Source organism: Canis lupus, chromosome 18 (assembly GCF_011100685.1).
Source record: "Canis lupus familiaris isolate Mischka breed German Shepherd chromosome 18, alternate assembly UU_Cfam_GSD_1.0, whole genome shotgun sequence".
NCBI classification, from domain to species: Eukaryota; Metazoa; Chordata; class Mammalia; order Carnivora; family Canidae; genus Canis; species Canis lupus.
This window is the reverse complement of record NC_049239.1, coordinates 16,941,341-16,964,521: the sequence shown is the minus strand read 5'-3', so window position 1 is coordinate 16,964,521 and position 23,181 is coordinate 16,941,341. Positions and strand designations below refer to the sequence as shown.

The 23,181-nt window shown below is 39.9% G+C and overlaps 1 protein-coding gene across 1 annotated transcript in view; it reads right to left on the bottom strand.

Annotated features, from left to right (window-relative positions):
• Positions 1 to 23,181, bottom strand: part of RELN (reelin) — a 481,015-nt gene that overhangs the window by 71,689 nt on the left and 386,145 nt on the right. The window contains 10 exon segments of the mRNA XM_038562771.1: positions 2,272 to 2,454; positions 3,330 to 3,414; positions 7,078 to 7,255; positions 7,360 to 7,500; positions 10,188 to 10,461; positions 10,974 to 11,162; positions 11,349 to 11,507; positions 18,396 to 18,472; positions 19,863 to 20,070; positions 21,325 to 21,482. Of these exon segments, the coding sequence (XP_038418699.1) occupies positions 2,272 to 2,454; positions 3,330 to 3,414; positions 7,078 to 7,255; positions 7,360 to 7,500; positions 10,188 to 10,461; positions 10,974 to 11,162; positions 11,349 to 11,507; positions 18,396 to 18,472; positions 19,863 to 20,070; positions 21,325 to 21,482 (1,652 nt within the window).

Sequence of the window (23,181 nt, the reverse complement as noted above, 5' to 3'; positions counted from 1 at the left end):
TTTTCCACTGGTGAAAATTGGAGAGACATTTCTGCTTGTTACAAGAAGGTAAAGGACAGAAGGGAATCAGTAACACAGGTTACATATATGCCTTCTAGACAAAGAAACATAGACTATACAATAGTGTATTTGTAGCAATTAAAGTATGAAAAAATTAAGCTGTCAATCGTATTAAATTGACAGAGCAGGGAGCAGCCTCACTGATTTCAGAAAGCTGAAATGGTTTATAAAAGTGACTGCCCTTCCAGGAACAGTGGTGCGGTGCTAGAGACTTCCACTGCCAAGAATGGGATTTGAGTTATGTTGTCATGGTTTAGGGGAATCTGTAAGATATTTGAATCTGGAGCATAAGCGGACAAGCCTGTGGATTTAAAACTCAGGTACACTTGTTGATTTGAGGAGCAACTAACGACATTTAAAAAATTTTATTTATTTGTCTTATTTTATTTTATTTTTTCATGAGAGACACACAGAGAGAGGTAGAGATATAGGCAGAGGGAGAAGCAGGCCCCCTGCGGGGAACATGATACAGGACTTCATCCCAGGACCCTGGGATTAGTATCTGAACCAAAGGCTCAACCAGCCACCCAGGTGCCCCAACTCATGACCTTTTAGAGTCAACTCATCATTTGGTCTCATGCTATGGTCAGGCTGAAGGACTGTTGTAATTCAAACACTGGCTTGATGCATAATTTTATTCATTTATTCATATTTATGATTTTATTTATTTATTTATTCATGAAAGAGAGAGAGACAGAGACAGAGAAAGAGACAGAGACAGAGACAGAAGCAGGCTCCATGCAGGGAGCCCGATGCAGGACTTGATCCCAGGACCCCAGGATCATGCCCTGGGCTGAAGGCAGGAGCTAAACCACCCAGGGATGCCCACATAATTTTATTTAATTGTTAAAACTACAGAGAAGAAAATACTGTTATATACTTTTTTAAATGCTTTTCAAATTTTTTATGTTTATTTGGAGATATAAAGGACTTTCTAGAAAGCTAGTAAAAATCACTCCTTAGGCTGTCATAGAATTTGATTCAGCAACACAGGCTGGGTGTTTAAGGAAGATATCTACTGAGTAGGTAAGAAGAGCAAATGCAGGCTGCCTTTGCAAAGCGCTGTTTGGACTCAAGGAAACAAGGAGATAAGACCATCCCAGGCAGAAACATCAAAATTCTCCAAGGTTGCTTCTTTACTGACTATAATTCTTACCAAAAAAAAAAAAAAAAAAAGAATCTGTAAACAGGAGCCTGTAGAAATAACCTGATGATTTAAATGAAGTCATATATGTATGTGTCTCTCTCTCTAATCCTATCACTATTCTAATTCTAGTAGCTGTATTCTCTTTTCTTGTTTTGGAAGCAGTTGGTGAAAACAGTAAAGAAAAATCAGGTAAGCATTCCAATCATAACATGAAGACAATGATCCTCTGGATTGTGAAACTTGGTCGCATTTATTTATTTATTTATTTACTTTTATTTGGTGGTTATAAGAGGTTATTTCTGTCTGTTAATAATAAGTTTAAAAAGTTTTGGTTTATTAGTTATAAAATAAATATTCAGGTTAAATTTTTGAGAGAGCAGTACATTTTTCTTATTCATTTCCGTGCTACCTCTGCAAAGAATCTGCTTAATGGAATATCTCCATGCTTACTCAGGCCATTAAATGCATGATTTGGTAGAGTCTGGTCCTTTATAATCAGCAGTTAATAGAAATATTGGAAGCAATAAAACATTACAAATTTGTAAAATCATTTTCTGTAACCATCTGAAAATGCTATTAAATTATACATTCACTTTAACTTATGACTGAAGCGAGTGTATGTGATAAGAATATTTTATCTAAGGCACTACCTGGTTGGTGTAAGTCGCTGTCACTTTGTCATGGTATTTTGCTGCAATGTTGTTCTGTCTCACTAATGAAACGCCATACTCAGGAGAACTATTTATTCTTAAATGAATTCAGCAAGAATGTAGCTACAATTGATGAATGACTGATGATTATGCTGAATTATTTTTTACAAACCTTAGCTCTGTAAGAGGCTTTAGCTATATTTACATCATCAAGAGAACTTAGGAGTCAAGTACAAAGAGACGATAAAGATACATAAAGTTAAATATTCACTGAGACTCCTCGAAAGTGAAGCATGTAAAATACGTTATGGATAGCTAAACCACTCTGCTGACAAACATTTCCACCACATCTTAGAAAAACATGGTACAATAGCACAGTCAGTTTTGAACACAGGAGAATGTGTGCACTCTTACCGTTATTATAAGGTTGCCAGAGTCTGAACCTTGTAGCGTTGGTCTGGGCAGTATATGGCAAGGGAACATTAATGAAAAGTATGTTGGTTGTTTGAGGGAAGTAAAATTCATCCATCAGGTGCCAAGTGATTCCCCCATTGATGGAGAATTGTAATAGAATAGAGTGAGACCTCTCTGGGGTACCTAGAAGGAAGACACCACAGGCATAAAACATATTGTGAAAAGAGTGGGGAAGTGGTAATATTCTAAGACTATTCTTTTGGCATCGATGCATAAGCTGACTTAGCTTCACAGAGAGGCCTGTGAGGCCTGTGAGGCCTGTGAGAGAGGCCTCAGAGGCAGCTTAAAGCAATGTCAGGTAGGGCTTACTGTATGATTGTATCTCTAAATGCACACCAGATCTCAGATTTCACAAAGCAGTATCTCCCCCTCTTCCTCAGATATGAACACATATCTTTCTGTATTTCATTTAGGAAATACTACATCAGAAAAATTTGCTTCTATGAGCAACACAATTTTATAAATGGTCAAACATTTAAATTTCAGGATACAAGCAAAAATCTGTTTGAAAGTTTATTATATCCAAAGGGCATTATTTGTCAAGGAAATTATTTAGTTAACCTTAAAGGTCATAATAGCAAAGAGCTGTCGTTTGGGGGTTCACATCTGTAAAAGGAAATACAAAATGTCCATAAGTTAAATTTTTAAAATGCAAAATTCCTACACCTAGGAAGTAGCAGTGGAAAAAAAGACTCAGGGGCATGAGGATAAATTTAACTACCACAGAACAAGTATGATTATTACAGGTATATGAAATTATTGCAAAGTCAGTAGTTATCTTACTCTTATATTAAGATAAATATTAGTATTATAGATTATAGTATTACAGAAACACATATGTGAACATTTATCTACTCAAATTTATGTTAGCTCTTCCATGTAGCAGAATTTATGGGCCTCAAATCCATTATTTCTTTGTGGGGGAGGAACTGTGTAAGGCAAGGGGGAGTTCTCTTGAAGGGAAATAATGAATTCTACTCATAGAAGGAAAGACTTACCTTTTGCTATAAATCTAAGTGAAAACTGGACATACATAGTATTGGTACAGTCTAGATCTCTTGAAATAAGCATCCTCAGTCCTTCCTGAAAACAAAAAAATGTAAGTTAAGCAATCTTATTTCAGTTGTAAAATTATTATTTTATACACCTAACTTGCATTAGCTAGGTAACAGATACATACAAGTAATGATCCAGAAGCAATGTTTGGTCCAGTTTAAAAGGAAAAATTAATCACTTCCCTTTCTTAAGGCTTTCATTTCTCATGACTACACAATTTCATTGTCTCAAGTCTAAATCACACTTTGCTGTGACTTTTATAAAAAGCAGTGCATAAAGGACGTTACATATCTGCAGGCCTTTTTAAAAAGTAGCCTCCTTTGACCACAGCACGCCATGAGAGGGGTAATGAGGAAACAGATGGAAATTCTCTGCCAAGCGCTCCTGCTGGAATCTGGGATCTAATAGGTAACTTTTTCAGTGCTCCAAGGAGTCGCAGGGACTTACTACTCCTTTGTGCACTCCGACAGCCTGGGAGGCTCTCATTCAGGCTGACACAACACCCTCCAGTTGGTCAAGTTAAATAAGGCATAACTAAGCAAGTCCCCATGCCTCGGCTGTAACTGTTCACGCAGAGAAGCCAAAGAAGGAAGAAAGCGATCACATTAGCTTTGGTAATTTTTTCTGCTAATTAAGTATTTCTGGTTGCCTGGGATTGACAGCTCCATAGCTTGTTTTCTCCGTGTGTACACAGGACAGCAGTGACAGCCAGTAAAATAGAATTTCACTATGCAAATGTCCTAAGGTACAAATAGGCCTTTTAAGCTTCTTAGCTATGATTTCTGAATAAAGTGACTCTTTAGTGGTATAGGACTGTGTGATACTGGGTGAACACTGGATTTCTTTCTTTCTTTCTTTCTTTCTTTCTTTCTTTCTTTCTTTCTTTTTCTTTCTTTTCTTTCTTTCTTTTTTCCTTCCTTCCTTCCTTCCTTCCTTCCTTCCTTCCTTCCTTCCTTCCTTCCTTCCTTCCTTCCTTCCTTCCTTCCTTCCTTCCTTTTTTTAAAGATTTATTTATTTATTTGAAAAAGAGAGAGAGAGAGGGAGAGAATGAGCAGAAGGGGCAGATGGAGAGAGAATCTGAAGCAGATACCCTGCTGAGTGTGGAACCAGACATGAACAAAAGTTTGACTAAGCTATACTAAAGGGGCTCGATCCCAGGACCCTAAGATCATGACCTAAGCTGAAACTAAGAGTTGCATGCTTAACCAACTGGGCCACTCAGGTGCTCCTAGATTTCTTAAGTGTCAACTAATGAACACTGGACATCATTTTAACTAGAAAGCAAATTCTTCCTGTTTTTCTTATTACATGGCACAAAATCCTCAATAGCTAAAAAATTGAAAAGAGAACTAATTTTGTAATAGCAACCATGTTATTGAGTGTATTATATGCTAGGTTCTAAAATAGATGCTTTTCCCCTTTAAAGGACATAGCACTTGTAAGGGCAAGATATTATTATCTTTATGATGCAGAGGGGGAAACTCGAGACAGCAATACAGTAACTTGCTCAAGATCGCAAAGCTAAAAAGTGTTGATGGTATAATTCGAATCCAGATATGTCAGAATGCGAAACTTATCTTCCATCCTTCATAGGATGCTAGTGTTTTGTTTATTAAATCATCTTTTGGTTTTGGGAGAAGAAATCTAGATAATATGAAATTTAGAGTTTGGGAATTATTTAATACTGTCATGAAAAAGTAATGGCATGTATAACTGACCCTGAACTTCACAAAGCATCGACTCAAACTTCCAGGATTGCAGGTTGTCCTGTAAAAGCCTTATATTTCCAGTCTTTGCTTTTCTTTTACTGTCATAACTCACTGCCCTGCTCAGTCTGTGACACCTAGTCAATGCCTGTTCTTCATGTCTCGCTGTTGAGAGACACTCTCTGCCCCGTACCCTGACAGGCACAAAGCCCTGATGGCTTTACGGCTTGGTGCCATGTGGAGGTTGAGGTGTTGAGGAAAAGTGGCTTCTTTAACTTGGTAATGGAAAAGCTTTGAGGTGGGTAGTTGATAAATCTGGCTAATAAATAGCCCTTGCTAACATCAAGTTAAAGGAATACGATGATTTCTTCCCCTTTGATTATGGAACTTAAGTATAAAGTTGTTCCCACAGGAAAATATAAATCAGCCCTAAAAGAACCATTTCACATTGCATCTTGTAGGAACAATTATGTTGAAAGTGGGCACGATGTGTATGAAAGTATCTTTCATGTTGTAGTATTTGCTTGTAGTTCAGCGCTTGATATTAATTACATGATGGAACTGTCAAGTCCTGCTTCTGTGTACATTCTAGTTCACACGGATAGGTTTCTTTTCTCATCCTTTTTGCAGATTCATTAATCCATTTGTGCTAAATGTGGGAGTTCTTTGGCATCCAACAAGCTATTCTAATAGCTGATAGTACTCCGAAATCTATAGCACTATCATTTCCTTTTTTCTGAAAGAATGCCTTTCTAGGTCAACCTGCACCCTACTGAATGGCCACGCTGAGCCTTCTCTACAGCTTGCAGAGCTGATGGATAATATGTCTAATACATATAATGCTTGGCTGCTCTTGCATTTGGATGGCTAAAGGGAAAATAGAAAACACTGTGTATCTTCCTCCTTTATAGGATCTAGGGACCAAGTTAATCCCACTGCTTAAAAATTTATCAGTAAAGACATTTAAATCATGAAAAGTCACAGGGCCCCTGCTTTTTGGTCTTGTCAATGCTGCAAGCAGATCGGAAGTGAGCTAGTGGTAATCAGAGCTAATGCCTCCAACAAGACTGAAAAACCACACATGCAAAAACCAGTAGTTCCCATCCTCAAACATCCTATCTCCATTTCTTTGGCCTCTCATAGCTCTTAGGGACTTATAAATCTCTCAGACCCTTAAGTGTTTTTTTCTCTCTCAGCCAAACTTGAGAAGAATTCGAGATTTGAACAAGGATGACAGCATCTATCGGCTATAATTGAAAAAGTTCCAGGCTGTCTAATTTTCTAAGTGTTAGGTGTTTTAATCATTAAGGTTGTTTGTACAGAAACCCATGCAGATTTTTGTTAAAGATTTCATCTGCACACCTGTATCAGCTGATTTCCCCATGCTGGGAGAGATGGGACATAACAAGTATTCACATAGGAAGATGTGCCAACCAGCATAGTGTTTTACACAACAGCTTAACATCTCTTTAACCAGACATCTAGGTTGAAATACAAAATATACTAACAGTGTCTGAGAATGCTATTTCACTTGACTCAAGTGTTTGGTTTTCTTAAAGTCACCAAAGGGTTCTATTGGCAGGAGGAAAAGGAAAAAAAAAAAGAAAGGAAAAAACAAAGACCATTGTTTATAATTCCACAAGTCATATATTTCAAAAACAAATAAAATGCTACATTCTAGAAGATTCTAGAAATTGCATATGCACAATTTGTGTGTGTGTGCATATATATTTCTGCTGCAATTTTTAATTGCAGCAGAAAGTAACACAGATCTGATCACCAAAGCAGAGGAAAGATTTTATGCCTAAGTGATCTCAAAGAATGATTATGCTGAATGGAGAAGGAAACATGGTTCGGGTAGGAAGACAACTGCTATGTATAAAATAATGCACCATCTGAGCAGGTTCAGAAACACAATTGTGTGAAGCAGTGAGGGAAGGAGGGAATCCCAGTAGCAGTGTAGAGAAGCAGAATCTCATCTGACCCCTTTAAAAATAAGCGATGTTCCAGATTTGATGGTTTCACCATTCAGATTCCCCCTCTCAGCACCATACACTTCAGGCCAAAGATCGGGATGTAGGTTCCCATTGAAATCATCCTTAAGAATGGAGGGCAGAGGAACAACTGGCACACAGTAGGCTCCACCAAAGCCCCGGTCACACCTAAGGAAAAAAGGAGTGGAAGAAAGGCATTATTTGTCGTGAGTCTGAAAGCCGCTTACGTTTTTGTATTGTCAAGAAAGCAGCTGCTGGTTTTGTTGACTTACACACAGCGTCCGTCATCGCAAATCCCTCGTCCTGAGCACAGCCAGGGGCACCCCGAGGCCAGCAGAACGTTATCAATAGCCCAGGAGTCGGCCCCCATGGTGTAGTTGGACTGAATCCATCGGAAGCGGGTCCTGGGAGATCTAGCCAAAAACAAACAACAAACAAACAAAACCCCCACACTTGGTTAGACAAGCACCCTCAAAAGTAGTACATTTCATTTTAATTCCCCTTTCGCTCTCAAGAGCCCACCTCTATTCCAGTTCCCACTTACTTGAGACAGTTCTCACACCGAGCGTTGGATGCTCTTTCCCGCTGAACCCCAAAACAAGAGAGTAGAAAACATGCTTTTTAAATATTTCACCTTTTATTCTTTCTTTTCTTTTCTTTTTTAAAGATTTTATTTTATTCATGAGAGACACAGAGAGAGGTAGAGACATAGGCAGAGGGAGAAGCAGGCTCACTGCGGGGAGCCTGATGCAGGACTCGATCCCAGGACCGTGGGATCATGACCTGAGCCAAAGGCAGATGCTCAACCACTGAACCACCCAGGTGCTCCTCACCCTTTCTTTCATACAAGTGTCTTCTAGCACATGTGGGATGGGAAAGTTATCTCCAAGGATCAACTTATTCTGTGGTTGAACCACGTGCAAATTTCTGTGTTTTGTTTTCAGGCTTTTCCTGCTGTTGAGGACAAGGAAAGAGAGGGAAGGCATGATAAACATGAGGAAAAGCTGGAATCTCAGGACTTTCTCATCATGATGTTCCTGTTCTGCTGTCCCTAAATGGTTTCTGAGGCAGTAAATGGAAGCCCCATGGAAGTTCTGTCTCCCTGCTGGGCCTGAGGTTCTGGATCCCTAAAGGTGAGGGCCAGAACGATGTGATGCACTCCTGCATTTTCTATTCGATTTGCAATCTGCTTTTGGAACGTGCTGTCAGAAGATGACCTTGTCAAGGAATGTACCAGCCTTAGCCCAACAGTGAAGCGGTCCCTCACTTGGGAGCAGCCTGCACCGCAGAAGTCTGTGACTCACTTATTTGGAATGTGGAACACAGCCTACTTGAAGTAGAATTTCAATAGTAACATTTCGAGTGCTATTGTTTCCCTATACAGATTCTCCCTCAGTGCTACACAGCTGCCAGTGTGGGGGCTTAAAAATGGAGATCTGATCACATCACCACTCCACTTAACACCCTTCTGATGGCTCCCCAAGGAATGGAATGTCAAGGCCAAGCTGTATAACACCCTCCCCAACCCCCAACAAGGCCTCTCCACCTAGACAAGCTCTACCTCCTTACTCAGTTTAGAGATTGGCCCCTCCAGGAAGCTCGCTCAGATGCCCCTACCCTCAGGTAGTACGCCTGTGTTTCAATAACATCCCCGAGTATTAGCAATATCATCATTTTATATCATAAATAACTGCTGAGATGTCCACTATAATACATATGAGTCCTGGTATCCGCTTATTCCTTTTGCATTAGAGTTCTACAATTAGAGTTCTATAGCAGATATTCAATGAATGTTTGTTGAATAAAAGTACAGTGAATAACTGAGCTACTGGGGGTCCACAGGAAACCATTTTTGGCTAAATGCTGAAATGCTTTGGTTTCCTGCATTTGTTTTCTTTCTGCCACTTGGTTGTCCATCTCTGAATCAGAATAAAATCAGCAAAATGGAAATCACTGAGTATTTAATATAGAGAGCATTTAATACAGGGAACTGGAGGTACAGTTGGTGCCAGACAGAGCTGAGAAGCCAACAGGGGCAAGTGAGGAAACCAGAGTTGAGCAAAGTGGGGAAGACACCACAAGTCCAAAGCTGGGGGGCTACTGGGAGGAGACACTGTTGCTGGTGCCCAGGTGCCAGGGTCATAGGAGGGCCTTCTCCCGGGAGCTGAGTCACCGAGGTTGGCCAATATGCACTTGAGACACAAAGGGAAAGGAAGGGATACCCTGTATTATCTCTGTTTCCACTCTGATTATTTTGCCAGGCTCTGCCCCTAAATCTCTAAGGAAGCCAGCAGATGCAGGAGGCTGGTATGCAGGCTGCAGAGGCTGCCTTGCCTGTAAATCAGCACAGAGTAGTGTCAGGAAGGGGCAGGGATTTGAGGGGGTGACATCCCAGGACGGCACAATCTCTAACCAGCCACCACAGGACACAGCAGTTCCTCAACAGATCCCCAAATTATCCCAATGCCTAAACCACAAACCTGGGAGCCTGCTGTAATTACGCCCAATGCAACTCTTGAATGTGATCTGAAATCCCAGGGAGGGGAGGAATGATGTAAAAACAATATGAGCATTCTGAAGGAACCAAATTTTTACTCTCAGTGTGGTACTGAGAATAAAAAGAAGGAAAGAAAGGAGGGAGGGAGGGAGGGAGGGGGGGAAGGAAGGAAGGAAGGAAGGAAGGAAGGAAGGAAGGAAGGAAGGAAGGAAGGAAGGGGGAAAGGAAAATGAAGGCTACTATTCTTCCGTGTGTGATGATTCCACATACCGCTCAGCGTGAACAAATATCACTCTGGTTATTGGGTAGATACTAATTTTTACAACAGAACAGAACTTATTTTTAAAACTGGATCCGGTGGGCAGGCTTCATGTTGCCAAAGAACAGGGAGGTTCAGGTCTGTGAAACTTCTGGTACTCACTAAACCCGTTAAAAAATCGCAACCCAAAGCACCTGGTACTTTCCGCAACCGCCCACCCCGCCAGCACTCCATGCATAATGATCATGAGGGAGTAATAGCATTGCCAAGTGGAGTCACAATTATTTTCCAATTAGGTGACAGAAACCCAAAGCTCTGACATGAAGCCAAACGACAATTCTCACATGGTGGAGAGTGGAAGGTAGACGGTGATCCGCTTCCAATTCTGGAATCGTTCGGAGGTGTAAGTTGAACTTTCCGTGTAGTGCAGGCAGCCAATGGTTGGAGGCACACACTCTTCAGTGACCAGGTGCCAGTCCCTGCCGTTGTTTAGAGAATACTGGAGCTGTACACTGTGGGAGTTGCTGAAGGGCTTGCTGCAGCCCATGCTCATTTCAAACTGCAAGAAGGTTGATGCTGACACATGAAAATCCCAGGTCTCTGCATAACGAGGTTTTCCTACAAAAAAGGAAAAGTTTAATGGTAGCCTATAACTGTTCTCTCCTTGCTTATTTTGCATTTGTGCTTTGTAACGAACACTTTCGGTGGCAAACAAAAAATTATGTCTTATCTGAAGTGACTTCGTCTCGCAATAATAGCTTTTATTTGGTTAGAATAGACTTGGACACATGGAAGGCAGCTAGTTTGAAAAGCGTTACCATCTTGAGGCATCTTATATCTGCAATTCTGCAAATTATGAAACACGGGGAGGTGTTCAAAGAGAGATTTTATGGCTCTGCTTTGAAGACACCTGAGTTAGACCACACGAAGGACAGTCCTAATGTAAGCTGCCACTGGACCTAACAGGTTATCTTGGAGGTCAACCCAATTCTTTTTTTTTTTTCCAGAGTCTCCCTCAGCACAGGCAGTTATGTATACATTTTTGTATTAGAGTCTCCTCTTGGGTTTTAGTTCATTTAGTCCTCTAGTTAATTAAATATTCTCCCTTTATCTGGTGAAAATATATATACCTATGTTTTCAGTGAATATGAGAGCGGTGTCCATAGAGAGACAGTCAATACCAACTTGACCTCCCTGGATCCGGTACCAGCTGGCTTGCAAATCAATGGAGCCATCAAATTTGTCTTGAAACCCAGTTTGAGAGCTGTCATTCATTCCTATAAGGACATCATCCAAGGCCCACTGGGCTGAATGTTTCCCTGAAATCAGATGAATAAAGGTGGTTAGAGAGAGTTCGTTATAGAGCCTATCAGCATCTTTATGACTGTGATTTTAAATCAAATTATCCAGGAAACTGAAAGCAAATTAAGATGCATATGGTACAATGTGGCTTTAACTGCATGTTCTCAAGGCCACCAGGAAGGGTGGCGTGAGCAGTAACTTGCCATGTTGGGGCTGCCACCATCGAAAAGCTGTAGCGGGGGTTTTCGCCTCCCGTGGTAGGTCAATGGAAATGATCTGTGGCTCCAGAAATGACATGAAGTCCAACTCTCGAAGCAAATGCCAGAGTATCCCGTTGTCATTTGAATACTGAACAACAAGCCCTGAGTTAAAAGACATAAATCCAGTTACTTGGACAGCTTTCCTAGAGGCAAGAAAGGCAAGGAACAGTATTTTTAAAATGGCAAGACTGCAGCAGAAACTTCAAATTGCATCTCATAGAACGAGGGCACATTCATCTAACGTCCAAGGAATGAATTAGCAGACCTGAAGTCTCATCAATTCCTTGACAGTTTCTAGGGCACCAACTCCCAGGAAAGGGAAGATGAAAAAAAAAAAAAAAAAAAAACCCGTAAGTTCTTTTAAAGACTACTCAGCTTTGTATGAATGATGAGTAGTTTGGTAAAGGGGACATAAAAAATCCACTCCAGATCATGTATTTGAATTTTATATTGTGTCCTGAACATTCCCAAGTCTCATATATCATTATTAGACACTCAGAAGAAATGTCTCAATCTCCTCAGCACAAAAATCAAGTGGTGCTCTTTTTTTGCTGAAGCGCCAGACAGGAAGCATGGCCCAATCTGAAATTCTATTACACAGAAGAAAATCCTTTCACTGGCACTTCATACTGTATCAGACTTTGGCTACTGAAGACAGAATGAAGTCAAATTACTAAATAGCAAAGCAGAAAATTCACTCCCCTTCAATATTAGTTCTACTTTCCTTTCCGTGTCGCCCTTTCCCTCTTTACCCACCCCCCTTACCCAATGTCCCTCCACCTATTACCAGAGTGACATGATTTAGGGACCTGCCCATTAAAGTTATAGGACCATATATGCTGCCCTTGCTACGTCTCCTGGAAACTTTTTAATTTATTTATTAATTTTTTTAAGTAGGCTCCATGCCCAGGGTGGCTGCAGTGCCGGGCTTGAACTCACAACTCCCAAGATCACGACTTGAGCTGAGATTAAGAGTCAGATGCTTAGCTGACTGAGTGACCCAGGTGCCCAGACACTTTTTTATGCTAAAAGAGGACAGGGAAAGGGTAAGCATGAATGCAAAAAAAACCCAAAAAAACAAAAAAACAAAAAAAATTTTGAGAATCAACAGGATATCTATTATGTATCTATGTGTCTGTCTATATATCTATGCATCATCTATTCATCTATGTATGTATGTATGAATGTATGTATGTATGTATCTATCCATCCATCTATCTATCTGTTGCTATTGATGGGAGGGGCAGAAGGCTTTCTTGGCATCTAATTACCTATTCCATAACTGTTCCCAAGACTGGTACTGCATACTCATAATTATGTCTGGTGATACTGACGTACTTTCTGAGTATTCACAGAAATTATGTTCAGTAAAGGTGTATTTGTTATACTAATTTTGTTATATCTTAACCTTTTTGGAGAATTTTAAATCATTCATGGTACATACAGTAACTTTTTGATTTTCCCCATCATTGGCTGATGGGAATATTTCAATCCTTTTATCATGCTGGGTAACTAAGAGTTTACTAAAATTAAGTTTCAGGAACTATTAGGATAAAATATAGAAGCAAAAGAATGCCTTTTAAGGCTAGTTGTTAGCACATGGAATTATTGTTACCACATCTGACAAGGGAGGATGCCAGGAACAATAATGACTAATACGCAAAAAATCAGAACTCTCAGGAAAATTAATCTTACCAGATTTAAAATAGAAGAAATCATCATTTATAATGAGAAGATAAAGATAGCTCAAAGAATAGGAACTCTTTAGGGAGAGAGCATGATGCATAGAGGTGTAGAGATTGGCAGATTAAAGCTTCAGTGGGTGGCTGCAGATCCATGTGTTGGAGGAAGAGAGTTACAGTAAAGTTCATGAAGAAAATGGAAGGTAGTCTGTTTCTCGTCTTTATTTAGTTAAGTTGAGGAATTTCTGGCAAAAATCCAGTCCCCAACCTTTAATGTTTGTTCAAAATATGTCCTATTTGCTTTTAATGTGATTTTGGGTGGCTGAGAGAGCAGACACTTCAAAATTTAGTTTTTCTTGTGACTATTTTTGTTGATATGGTTTACATTTAATAAGATGAGAGAGAGAATAGTTTAGGTAGTTATCTATCTGGGGTGTGTGTGTGTGACCTATTCAGAAGGTAGATTACAGAACCAGAAAGGAAGCATCATGAGAAAAAAAAAAAGTCTCACTGGCTAGTCCTTTCTAGTACCTTCTACTCAAAGTATGGTCCAAGAACCGGCACCGCATCACCTGGGAACAGGACCTACCTGTGGTGGTTTTAAAACCTGTCCACAAATTCTTTGACACTCTTCCCTTCAAAAAGTGGAGCTTGGGGCACCGAGGTGGCTCAGTGGTTGAATGTTTGCCTTTGGCTTGGGTCGTGATCCTGGGGTCCTGGGATCGAGTCCCTCATCGGGCTCCCAGGAGGGAGCCTGCTTCTCCCTCTGCCTATGTCTCTGCCTCTATCTGTCATGAGTAAATAAATAAAAGTTTTTTTTTTTAAAGTGGAGCTTAATCCATCTTTCTTTTTTTGAGTGTCACTGGACTTAGTAGCTTGCATGCAATATATAGAATAGGATAAGAATGACAGTGTGTGATTTTTGAGACCAGGCCATGAAAGGCTTTGCACTTTCTTCCTGTTTTCTCTCATGGTCCTCTTGCTTGAGCAAAGCTGGGTGACAGGTGGTAAGGATGCTCAAGCAGCCTACAGATAGATTCACCAGGAAGAAACGGAGGCCTCTGGCCAACAGCCATGAAAGAGAGCGTATTAGAAATAGATCCTCCAGCCCTGCTTGGGTCTTTAGATGCCTGCCCACCTCCTGGCTTTTATCTTGCACGCAACCTTATGAAAGATTCTGAGCCAGAACCACCCAGCTAAGTTGCTTCTGAATCCCAACTCACAGAAACAAGAAGATAACTAACATTTGTTGTGTTAAGCCACCCAGTTTTGGAGTAATTTGTTCTACAGCAAAGCACCCCAGTCTGGCTGAATCAGAATCTGCCTTTTAAAGCTTCCTAAGGGTTTCTGCCTGCAGGCCTCATTAGCCTTTTTAAGAGTATCACAACAAGGTCTGCTGAGATTAGGGCCCAATCCCAAACAACAATAAAGGAGGGCCTCCCAACAATGAAACAAGGGAGGAATGCAAGAAAGGGAAACAGCAGTCTCCATATTTTATATAAATTGCTGAGCCCCATTAGCTGTGTCATCTGGCACACTGCACATCTGAGAAAAAAACCAAGCCATTTTAGCTCATCTACTGAGAGTTTTGGGCATGTACATTTCTCTCTCTAAATTACAACTCCATCTGCATGCTGCCCCGTCTTATTGAAAATAGCCTAATTTTGATTTTAATTCCAAATATGTAAATTAATGCTTCAGCTTGAGCAAGTAAAAAATCTTTACTGGAAGAGATTGGTTTAAGGATTTAGGCAGATTTACATTTTAACAACCAGTTTTCAATAAAAGGCTGAGAAATGCCTGTGGGATGTGAATTACGTGGCTAGCAAGGAGTTCAATAGCTCAAGAGTAGTTGAGAAAAAGTTACTTGTTCCTAAGGGAATTTGGCCGGTAGGGCCAACTTCATTTTTCTTTCCTTCTTTCTTTCCTTCTTTCTTTCCTTCTTTCTTCCCTCCTTTCTTTCTTTAGATTTTATTTATTCATGAGAGAGAGAGAGAGAGAAAGACAGAGAGACAGAGACACAGGCAGAGGGAGAAGCAGGCCCCATGCAGGGAGCCTGACATGGGACTTGATCCCGGGACTCCAGGATGACGCCCTGGGCCGAAGGCAGGCGCTAAACCACTGAGCCATACAGGGATTTCCCCCAACTTCACTTCTATATCAAGTAGATGCTTCCCAGTATACTCTGGTCAGTTTTTTTTTAAAGGTTATATCCACAGAACTGTAGTTTTCAGAAGAGTCATGTACACACAATTGCTATATTGTTCCAACCACCAAGTATTTTATAGTAATTTTATGACAAAGGTTAAAGAAATGTTAAAATGTTCTACCTCTCCAATCAGAAAATAAGGTCTTGATGCCAAGGACCCTGTCTTCTGTATATACCTCAAAGCTCCTGCCTCTGCATGGGCAGAGTACATGTTCTATAAATATTTATATGTTTTGAACTACTTATTATTTCTGTAGGGTGATCTTGTAAAAATTTAAATCAGATTATGTCATCGCCTGGGCTAAAAAGCCTTCTGTTGGTGTCCATGACACACAGACTGAGACCCCATCTCCCTACCATGGCTAGCAACGCCCTGAATGCCTGGGCTCCTGTCCCCATTTCAACGATTCCCTAGCCACACTAGCCTTATTTCTGTTCTCCGACATCACAATTCTTTTCTACTTCGTGGCCTCTGCTGTTTCTTCTGACTAGAAAACTTTCCCTGAGCTCATTATGTTGCTGGCTCCTTTTCATCCTTTAGATTCCAATTTAAATGTTTCTTCCACAGTAAGCCCCCTCCCAGACCACTTTATCTAAATCAAATCACCCAATCAGCAGCTGTCATCTCATCAGCTTATGTATTTCCATCTAGCCCGTCAATCTAACCTCTCAGTTATCTGTTTTCTGACTCCCTTCCCCAGAATGGAGGTGCCCTTCCGGGAAAGGGGTTTTGTCTGCTATGGTCATGAGTGTCACTCTGGTTCCCCCCCTTCTGGCACATGGTGGTTTGGACTTCTTGTCCCCTTCACCATCTTCTCTCTTTCCCCCTGCCACATGGCTGGCAACATCCAGAATCTACCCAGCAGCTGCTTCACTATTCTGGGTGCTGGAATAAGAACCTCAGATGAGCCTCGATTAAAGTGTAGCACAAAGGACAAATCTTTTCTGTTTTAACCCACTGAGATTTATTTATTTTTTAAATTTAAATTTAATTAATTAACATATAATACGTTATTGGTTTCAGACGTAGAGATCAGTGATTCATCAGTCTTATATAACACCCAGTGCTCATTATATCACGTGCTCTCCTTAATGTCCATCACCCAGTTACCTCATCCCCCCACCTGCCTCCCCTCCAGCAACCCTCAGTTTGTTTTGTATGATTAAGAGTCTCTTATGCCTTGTGTCCTCTTGTTTTGTCTTATTTTATTTTTCCCTCCCGTCGCTTAGGATCCCGTTTTGTTTCTTAAATTCCACATATGAATGAGATCATATGATAATGGTCTTTCTCTGATTGACTTATTTCGCTTAACACAATACCCTCTAGTTCCAACCACGTCACTGCAAATGGCAAGATCTCATTTTTTAAAAATTTAATCCACTGAGATTTAGAGATTGTTCATTGTAGCAGCATAACCCAGCTCATCATGACTGATGTGTCAGACATTTTGTGACACTATCTGTAGCCTAGAACATGTTTGGCTTAGAGCAGATTATTATTTTTTTTTTTTAAAGATTTTATTTATTTATTCATGAGAGAAGCAGAGAGAGAGGCAGAGACACAGGCAGAGGGAGAAGCAGGCTCTATGCAGGGAGCCTGACTTGGGATTCAATCCTGGTCTCCAAGGTCACGCCCTGGGCTGAAGGCGGCGCTAAACTGCTGAGGCACCCTGGCTGCCTTAGAGTAGATTCTTAAATAAACATTTGTTGAAGAGATTAGGGAATGCAAAATGGTTTGTAAAAGTCTTTAGACCACTGCTTCAGTAAATCGATGATCTGGGTAATTACTAGACTAAAAGTACTGAGATACTCAGAAAAAGTCATGAAAGCTTTAGTTAGTGACGATATGGCCGAGCATATTTAGGACGGATCATTACAGCTATTAGTAGCTCCACTAACAGATATGGTTTAAGCCAACATGTTATACACAGTTATGCCTGAAATAATAACAAACTCAGAAGCTACAAGACTTGTCACACACCATCCATGAGATCAAGGTTTGGAGGAAGATCCATCTGAGAGGTCCATGGATTCTGTGCTGGGAAAAGTTGCATTCAGGGTTCCTTAGGGCATCCCATCCTATCTGCAGAGCTCCTGGAGACCATTTATATATGCCACAAGTATTTTGTATTTCTTTCAGAACTGAATCCCTGGGACGCCTGGGTGGCTCAGTGGTTGAGGGTTTGCCTTTGGCTTGGGTCATGATCCCGGGGTCCTAGGATTGAGCCTCACATCAGGCTCCCTAAAGGGAGCCTGCTTCTCCCTCTGCCTATGTCTCAGCCCTTCTCTCTGTGCCTCTCTCTGTGTCTCTCATGAATAAATAAATAAATCTTAAAAAAAAACTGAATTTCTGAGACACAAAATGGTCAGGATGCCTAGACAAAGCAGAGTTCTGGGCAAGGAGGGAAGCAGTATGCAGGTGGTCAAGACATCCATTCTGGAACAAGCATCAGTGGTTCAGTCTCTGCTCATCCACTTACTGACTGCATGATCTTGGGTAAGTTACTTGACCTACTGTGCCTCAGTTTCTATAGCTGTGAAATAGGACTAATAATGCCTATGGCAAAGAGGTATGAATGAAAATGAAATGAACAGATAAAACACTTGGAATAGTGCCTTGAATATAATATGTGCTTAGTAAAAGTTAAGGTTTATCACCACCAAGAACTGTTTCTTCTACCAAAGGATGCTAATATCACCAGAACATTTATGGGCAGGAAGCAGAGTCTATTTGCCCAATGCAAACAGGCTTCTAGCCCCACACTAAATGTAAAAGGCTCTGCTATTTTTTTCTATTGAAACTTATAAAGAAACAGCATTCCTTAAAAAACACACACTTTGATCATAAACAAATATACCTTGATCAAAACAAATATACTGTGACATGATCCATAAGCTTTTCATTTCAGGCTTAAGGATCTAGATGAGGAACCTAAAAGATCATGGCTCTACACAGCTAGCCATTTAATGATGAAGAAGAGAGAGAAGAAATGATGCAATGTAGTGTCTCAGTTTGCAAAATCCTGGCCAAATTTTGGGAAGAAAGAGGACTAATTTGCCCAAAGTAACTATAATTTCTATGGAAATACAGCAGCTTACCTTCATTTCTAGCTCTTGGTTTGATGCAGGTAATTCCTGAAGTTTTACTTCCAATCTGTATATAAAACTGAACAAGTCTGGGGAAACAAACAAACAAACCAAACTTCAGTTTACTTACAAGTGGGTAAGTTCAGAAGATATTTAACCTTTTGCATTTTGACACATTAAAAAAAAGGTTCTGTAATTCTGAAATATGACTTTTAAACACAAAGGGCATATGAGCAGAAACTGCATAGATTATATAGTCAGCTAATTCTGCAACCATTTTAAAAGGTTAATTAGTAATTATTAATTTTATTCTGTAATAATGGTTTAAGCAAAAGGGAACAGTTGAACTCTGCCTCAATGCCACAGTCTGATGTAATTTAATGAAATCACTGAAATGCTCATTCCTTAAATTGGGATAATACTATTCTTGGAAATTCAGGATGAGGAAAAATCCAACATCAAGAAGCTAAATGCTACATCAGTGTTGGGCCACATAATGACCTATATTACTGATTTAGACTCGGATGGTTTAATTTTTCACAGCTGACACTCAGTGTGATGTAAATTAGGCCTCAGTCCACAGTAAACCAACTGAGAGGGCTATGTGACAGGTGCACCTCTGTGAGAACTCAGAAGGGGAAAGAAAGTGAAGGCAGAAAAACCATGACACAGAACCCGAGTTTACTGAGGACAAGGTCTAGAAATTCCAAATATTTCTTCAGTTTCCTTTCTTCCAATTCTTAAATAATTTAATTGAGAACAATACAAAAAGCACAATTTTATTTTAGGCGTGCTACTACTTCATTTGACCTTAAAACCAAACAGTTATTTATTTTACCAGTAGGTGTCAGTGTAGGTATTTAAAATTTCTGGAGCAGTTTTTAGTAAGTGAATACAAATAAACTTTGATAAACGGAATGCATCATTTTTGGACACAGAATTTAGAGTTGAAGAAAAGTCTTTGTTTCATCTGGTATATATAAAAGTAATACCAAATAGTCCTCATAGTAACACAGAACTTTAGAAAACCAAGCTGACATACATTAGGCACACAGACAGTGATGTCTGTAGGCTGATTAATGAATTGGGGTAGAAGTTTTGCAGAAACTACATTATTATGGAGTTCAAGTTATGCTTCATTTTTACATAACAAAATCTATATAGAAAAATCTTACTATGTAAGTCCTCAATAAAAGAACAGTTTTAAAAAATTTTTTACTTTTTAAAAAAGATTTTATTTATTTATCCACGAGAGACACACACAGAGAGAGGCAGAGACACAGGCAGAAGGAGAAGCAGGCTCCATGCAGCCTGACGTGGGACTCCATCCAGGATGGAGTATCCAGGATCACGCCCTGGGCTGAAGGCGGCGCTAAACCACTGAGCCACTCGGGCTGCCCAGAACAGAGAGTTTTAGATCAGATCACAAAGCATGGTAAATATAATGCTCACAGAGAAGTGTACCAATAAACTATTTACCGGATATTCCTGGTGTCCAGGGGGACAGTCCTCGCTTCCCTTTTGCCAGGGCCATTGAAGTAGAGAGATTTGCCATCATTAAGTGTTCCGCAGCCGGTTCCAACCTGGCCTCCAGTTATCTTGTACCATAGAGGGCTGAGCTTCCCCTCAAACCTATCGAACATCTCACTGTGATTAGGGACATTAGACACACAGGTCCCTTGTGCAGCTTCCGAGAAAGGAAACACATAGGAGAGAGGCTTTGTTGAAATTGTTACACATTAGAAGGTACATTCAGAGCATGGGCTAAGGAAGCCTTTCCACAAGTGTTAGGGGAAGGAAACTATGTGGAAATCTGTATCCCACAACTGTCTGCCCAAAATACGGTCATAGCTACCCATCATCAAAAACATTATTCCACCTCTATAATTTTTTATTAATAGAGAGACATTAGGAACCACAGATTTCTGTGGTTCTTGTTCCTAAGAGTACGTGTGCAAACTGAGAAATAGATTTTGTCCACCACAAAATTTGCTCCTTTGTTGTCCTTTTATCAGAGGATCAATAAGGAGAGTTAATCCTAGATTTTCAAAAAACACCCCTGAAACCATGAGTGGCAGTGCTCTCCACAGAAGGCCTGCAACAACATATGTTTGTCTTTGGTCATGCGCCAGATAAAGGGCAGAGCACTGAAACTCTGGGAAGCATCAATTTGAAGTTGCCTCTAGGAAAAACTCTGAAAGAAGATTTTGAAGCTTATAACATTTTCTTTAATTTTACTCTTTAATATCAACTCCCTTTTTATTTTTGCTTGTAACAATAGCTAAGGATGACTTAATCAGAAAATATTTCTCTTATAAATTTCTCTTTTTGGCAGTCTTGAATTTATCATTTCTTACACTGATTTTTACTTTGCACATATAAAATTACATTTCTTATAAAAAGCAATGTAAAGTACAGAGAGCCCCTTGTATAGCCAAGTGGTCAAGTAAGAGCTTAGGTTTGAGTTTTAGAGAATGCCTCACCAGACTTTGAAGCCTAGCTTCAGCAACTCTTCTCTATGTGCCCTTGAAGAGTTACTAAGCTTCTCTATGTCTCAGTTTCCTTAAATATAGACAAGAAAATAACAGCATGTACTGTGGCACAGGGTTTTGTTAGAATTTGGGATGACGTAAAAAGCACTTACTATAGTGCCTGGCATAAAGTAGACAGAAGGCAATGTTAACTACTATCACTATTACTAATAAATAAATCTCCCTTAGGGTGTGAAATTGGTGTTACCATATTTTTTTTTTCTGTTGGGAAGCTCAAAACTACAAATTATCTTTTAGCACCTCAAATGCCTGGGTGGCAAATTCCTACAAGTAGGACTTAAAGAAGAATCATCTAAGAATCTATTTCCCTAGAAGAAGTAACATGGAAGACAGTAACTACAGAAGGATATTTTGCAAACAAATCATCAGACACATGCCTGCGGCCTTACCAGTATATCCCAGGTCACAGAAACACACCCCTGAGACACAGTCCCCGTGGCCACTGCAGTAACTGGGACAAGGCTCAGATATGTACACTCCATCCAGACCAAAGGGAGGCACATTCTTCTGTGAGCTGCTCTCCTGAATCCACCGGAATCTGGTTTTACTATTGGGAAAAACAACACACGTGTCTCTTACATCAATACTGTGGCCAAAAGCACTGAAATATAGAATGGCTCAGAAAAATTAAAGAAAGGTTTCATGCTTATTTGAAAGTCATGTCTGCTTGGTTGAACACTTAATAATGTTCATGATAAGGTGTCTCTACCAGGGCTTTCTCAAAACCTGTTGATTTCCTCTTCAGCCTAAATGTTTAAACACCAAGAGGATATCAGGTACAGAAGACTTTTGATGCTCAGAAACATATTATGGGTAATTACTTGTATATTTTCCATCTCATAGGCTTTTAGTAATAAAAACCAGAAAGGTATTCCTTTCACATAATTAACATTTCATCCTTCCATTGCACTAATTTTATGGGCATTTTCAGAAGAGGCTGTTTAGGAATTTTTGAGACCATCAAATAGAATATTCTTTGTTAGGATATATAAGGGGACTCTGGCTATTTGCCACTGACATGATTCTGGCAGGAAAGAGTTAAGTTTGTACTGACAGAGCTCCTCCCACCTGTTGCCTTCCTCTTCACCTCTCAACTTCAAATCCCTAAGACACTCATTCTATGAGCTCTTAGCAACCATTTGGACTGCCAATGAATACTGGCTACTGCCAATGAACAAAAGACGGACCTGGTCCCAGTACTTTAAAACCCTGGAACATCAGTTGTCTGGGCTGCTGCCCGGTACTTCTTCTCCCACAACAACAGTCTCAAAGCTGCCAAACTAACACTGGTTCCAGTCGCTTTCCAGTCTTTGCAATCCTCTCAGCACATCTCTTTCTTTTCAAATATATGGAAACCTGCACACATCTATAATATCCCACCAGAAAAACACCTCTTCCTTCTCAGTTCTACTGACATCAAGGAAGGAAGATGGATTAGGTTATCTGGAGTCCAATTAATTCTGCTGCCAATATTTATAGACTTTTGAATGAATTCAGTTTCTTCATAAAAGAGGGCAAAGAATCTTAAAGATTAATGAAGACTGTCAAGGATAACTAGAGACAATGTTGGTTCCTTCTCCTCTCTATTATTGTTGAAATAATACAGCAGTGTCAGAATGCATTTCTTTATAGCTTTTCAAATAGCTTTGATTATTTGGCAACACAGAACCATAAACCTGGATTTCTTTCTTCATTATTTTAAGTTACCTACTCCTGGCAAATTTGTGAAATGTAACCAACAATGTTGTTTATGAGATTGAAGTGTTCAGAGACTAATCACTCATTCATGCAAGTCTTAGCACACATTCTTCAATGTGTTAAGAGGAAAGTGAACACATCCTTTATTTCCTGTAAAGTGAATTCGAAATATATTGGTTTTATTTTTTAAGGCAAAAGACAACTGAAATCAGATTAGAAACACAGAACAAAAGCAAAAAGAAAGAAAAAAAAGAATACACAGTGGTTGTGCCATGAACCTTGGGAAAATTCCCCCCATTAGGGTTGTTTGGTTATTTAGGTTGTGCAGATGCTTTTCCTCTCAAAGGAAGGAAATGGAATTGATGACAGTAGCTTTTGCCAACTGCTGCTTTTAAGGAAAAAGGTAAGGCCTCTGGGCCCCTCCCAAAAGATGGTGTATATTTGATAAAAAAGGAAAACAAGCCAATTCTCTGATATGAGTCTCCTTGGATTGGAAGTCATTCTTGCCTCTTCTTTTTGTGTTTCTATAATATAGAGAAACATGGGTT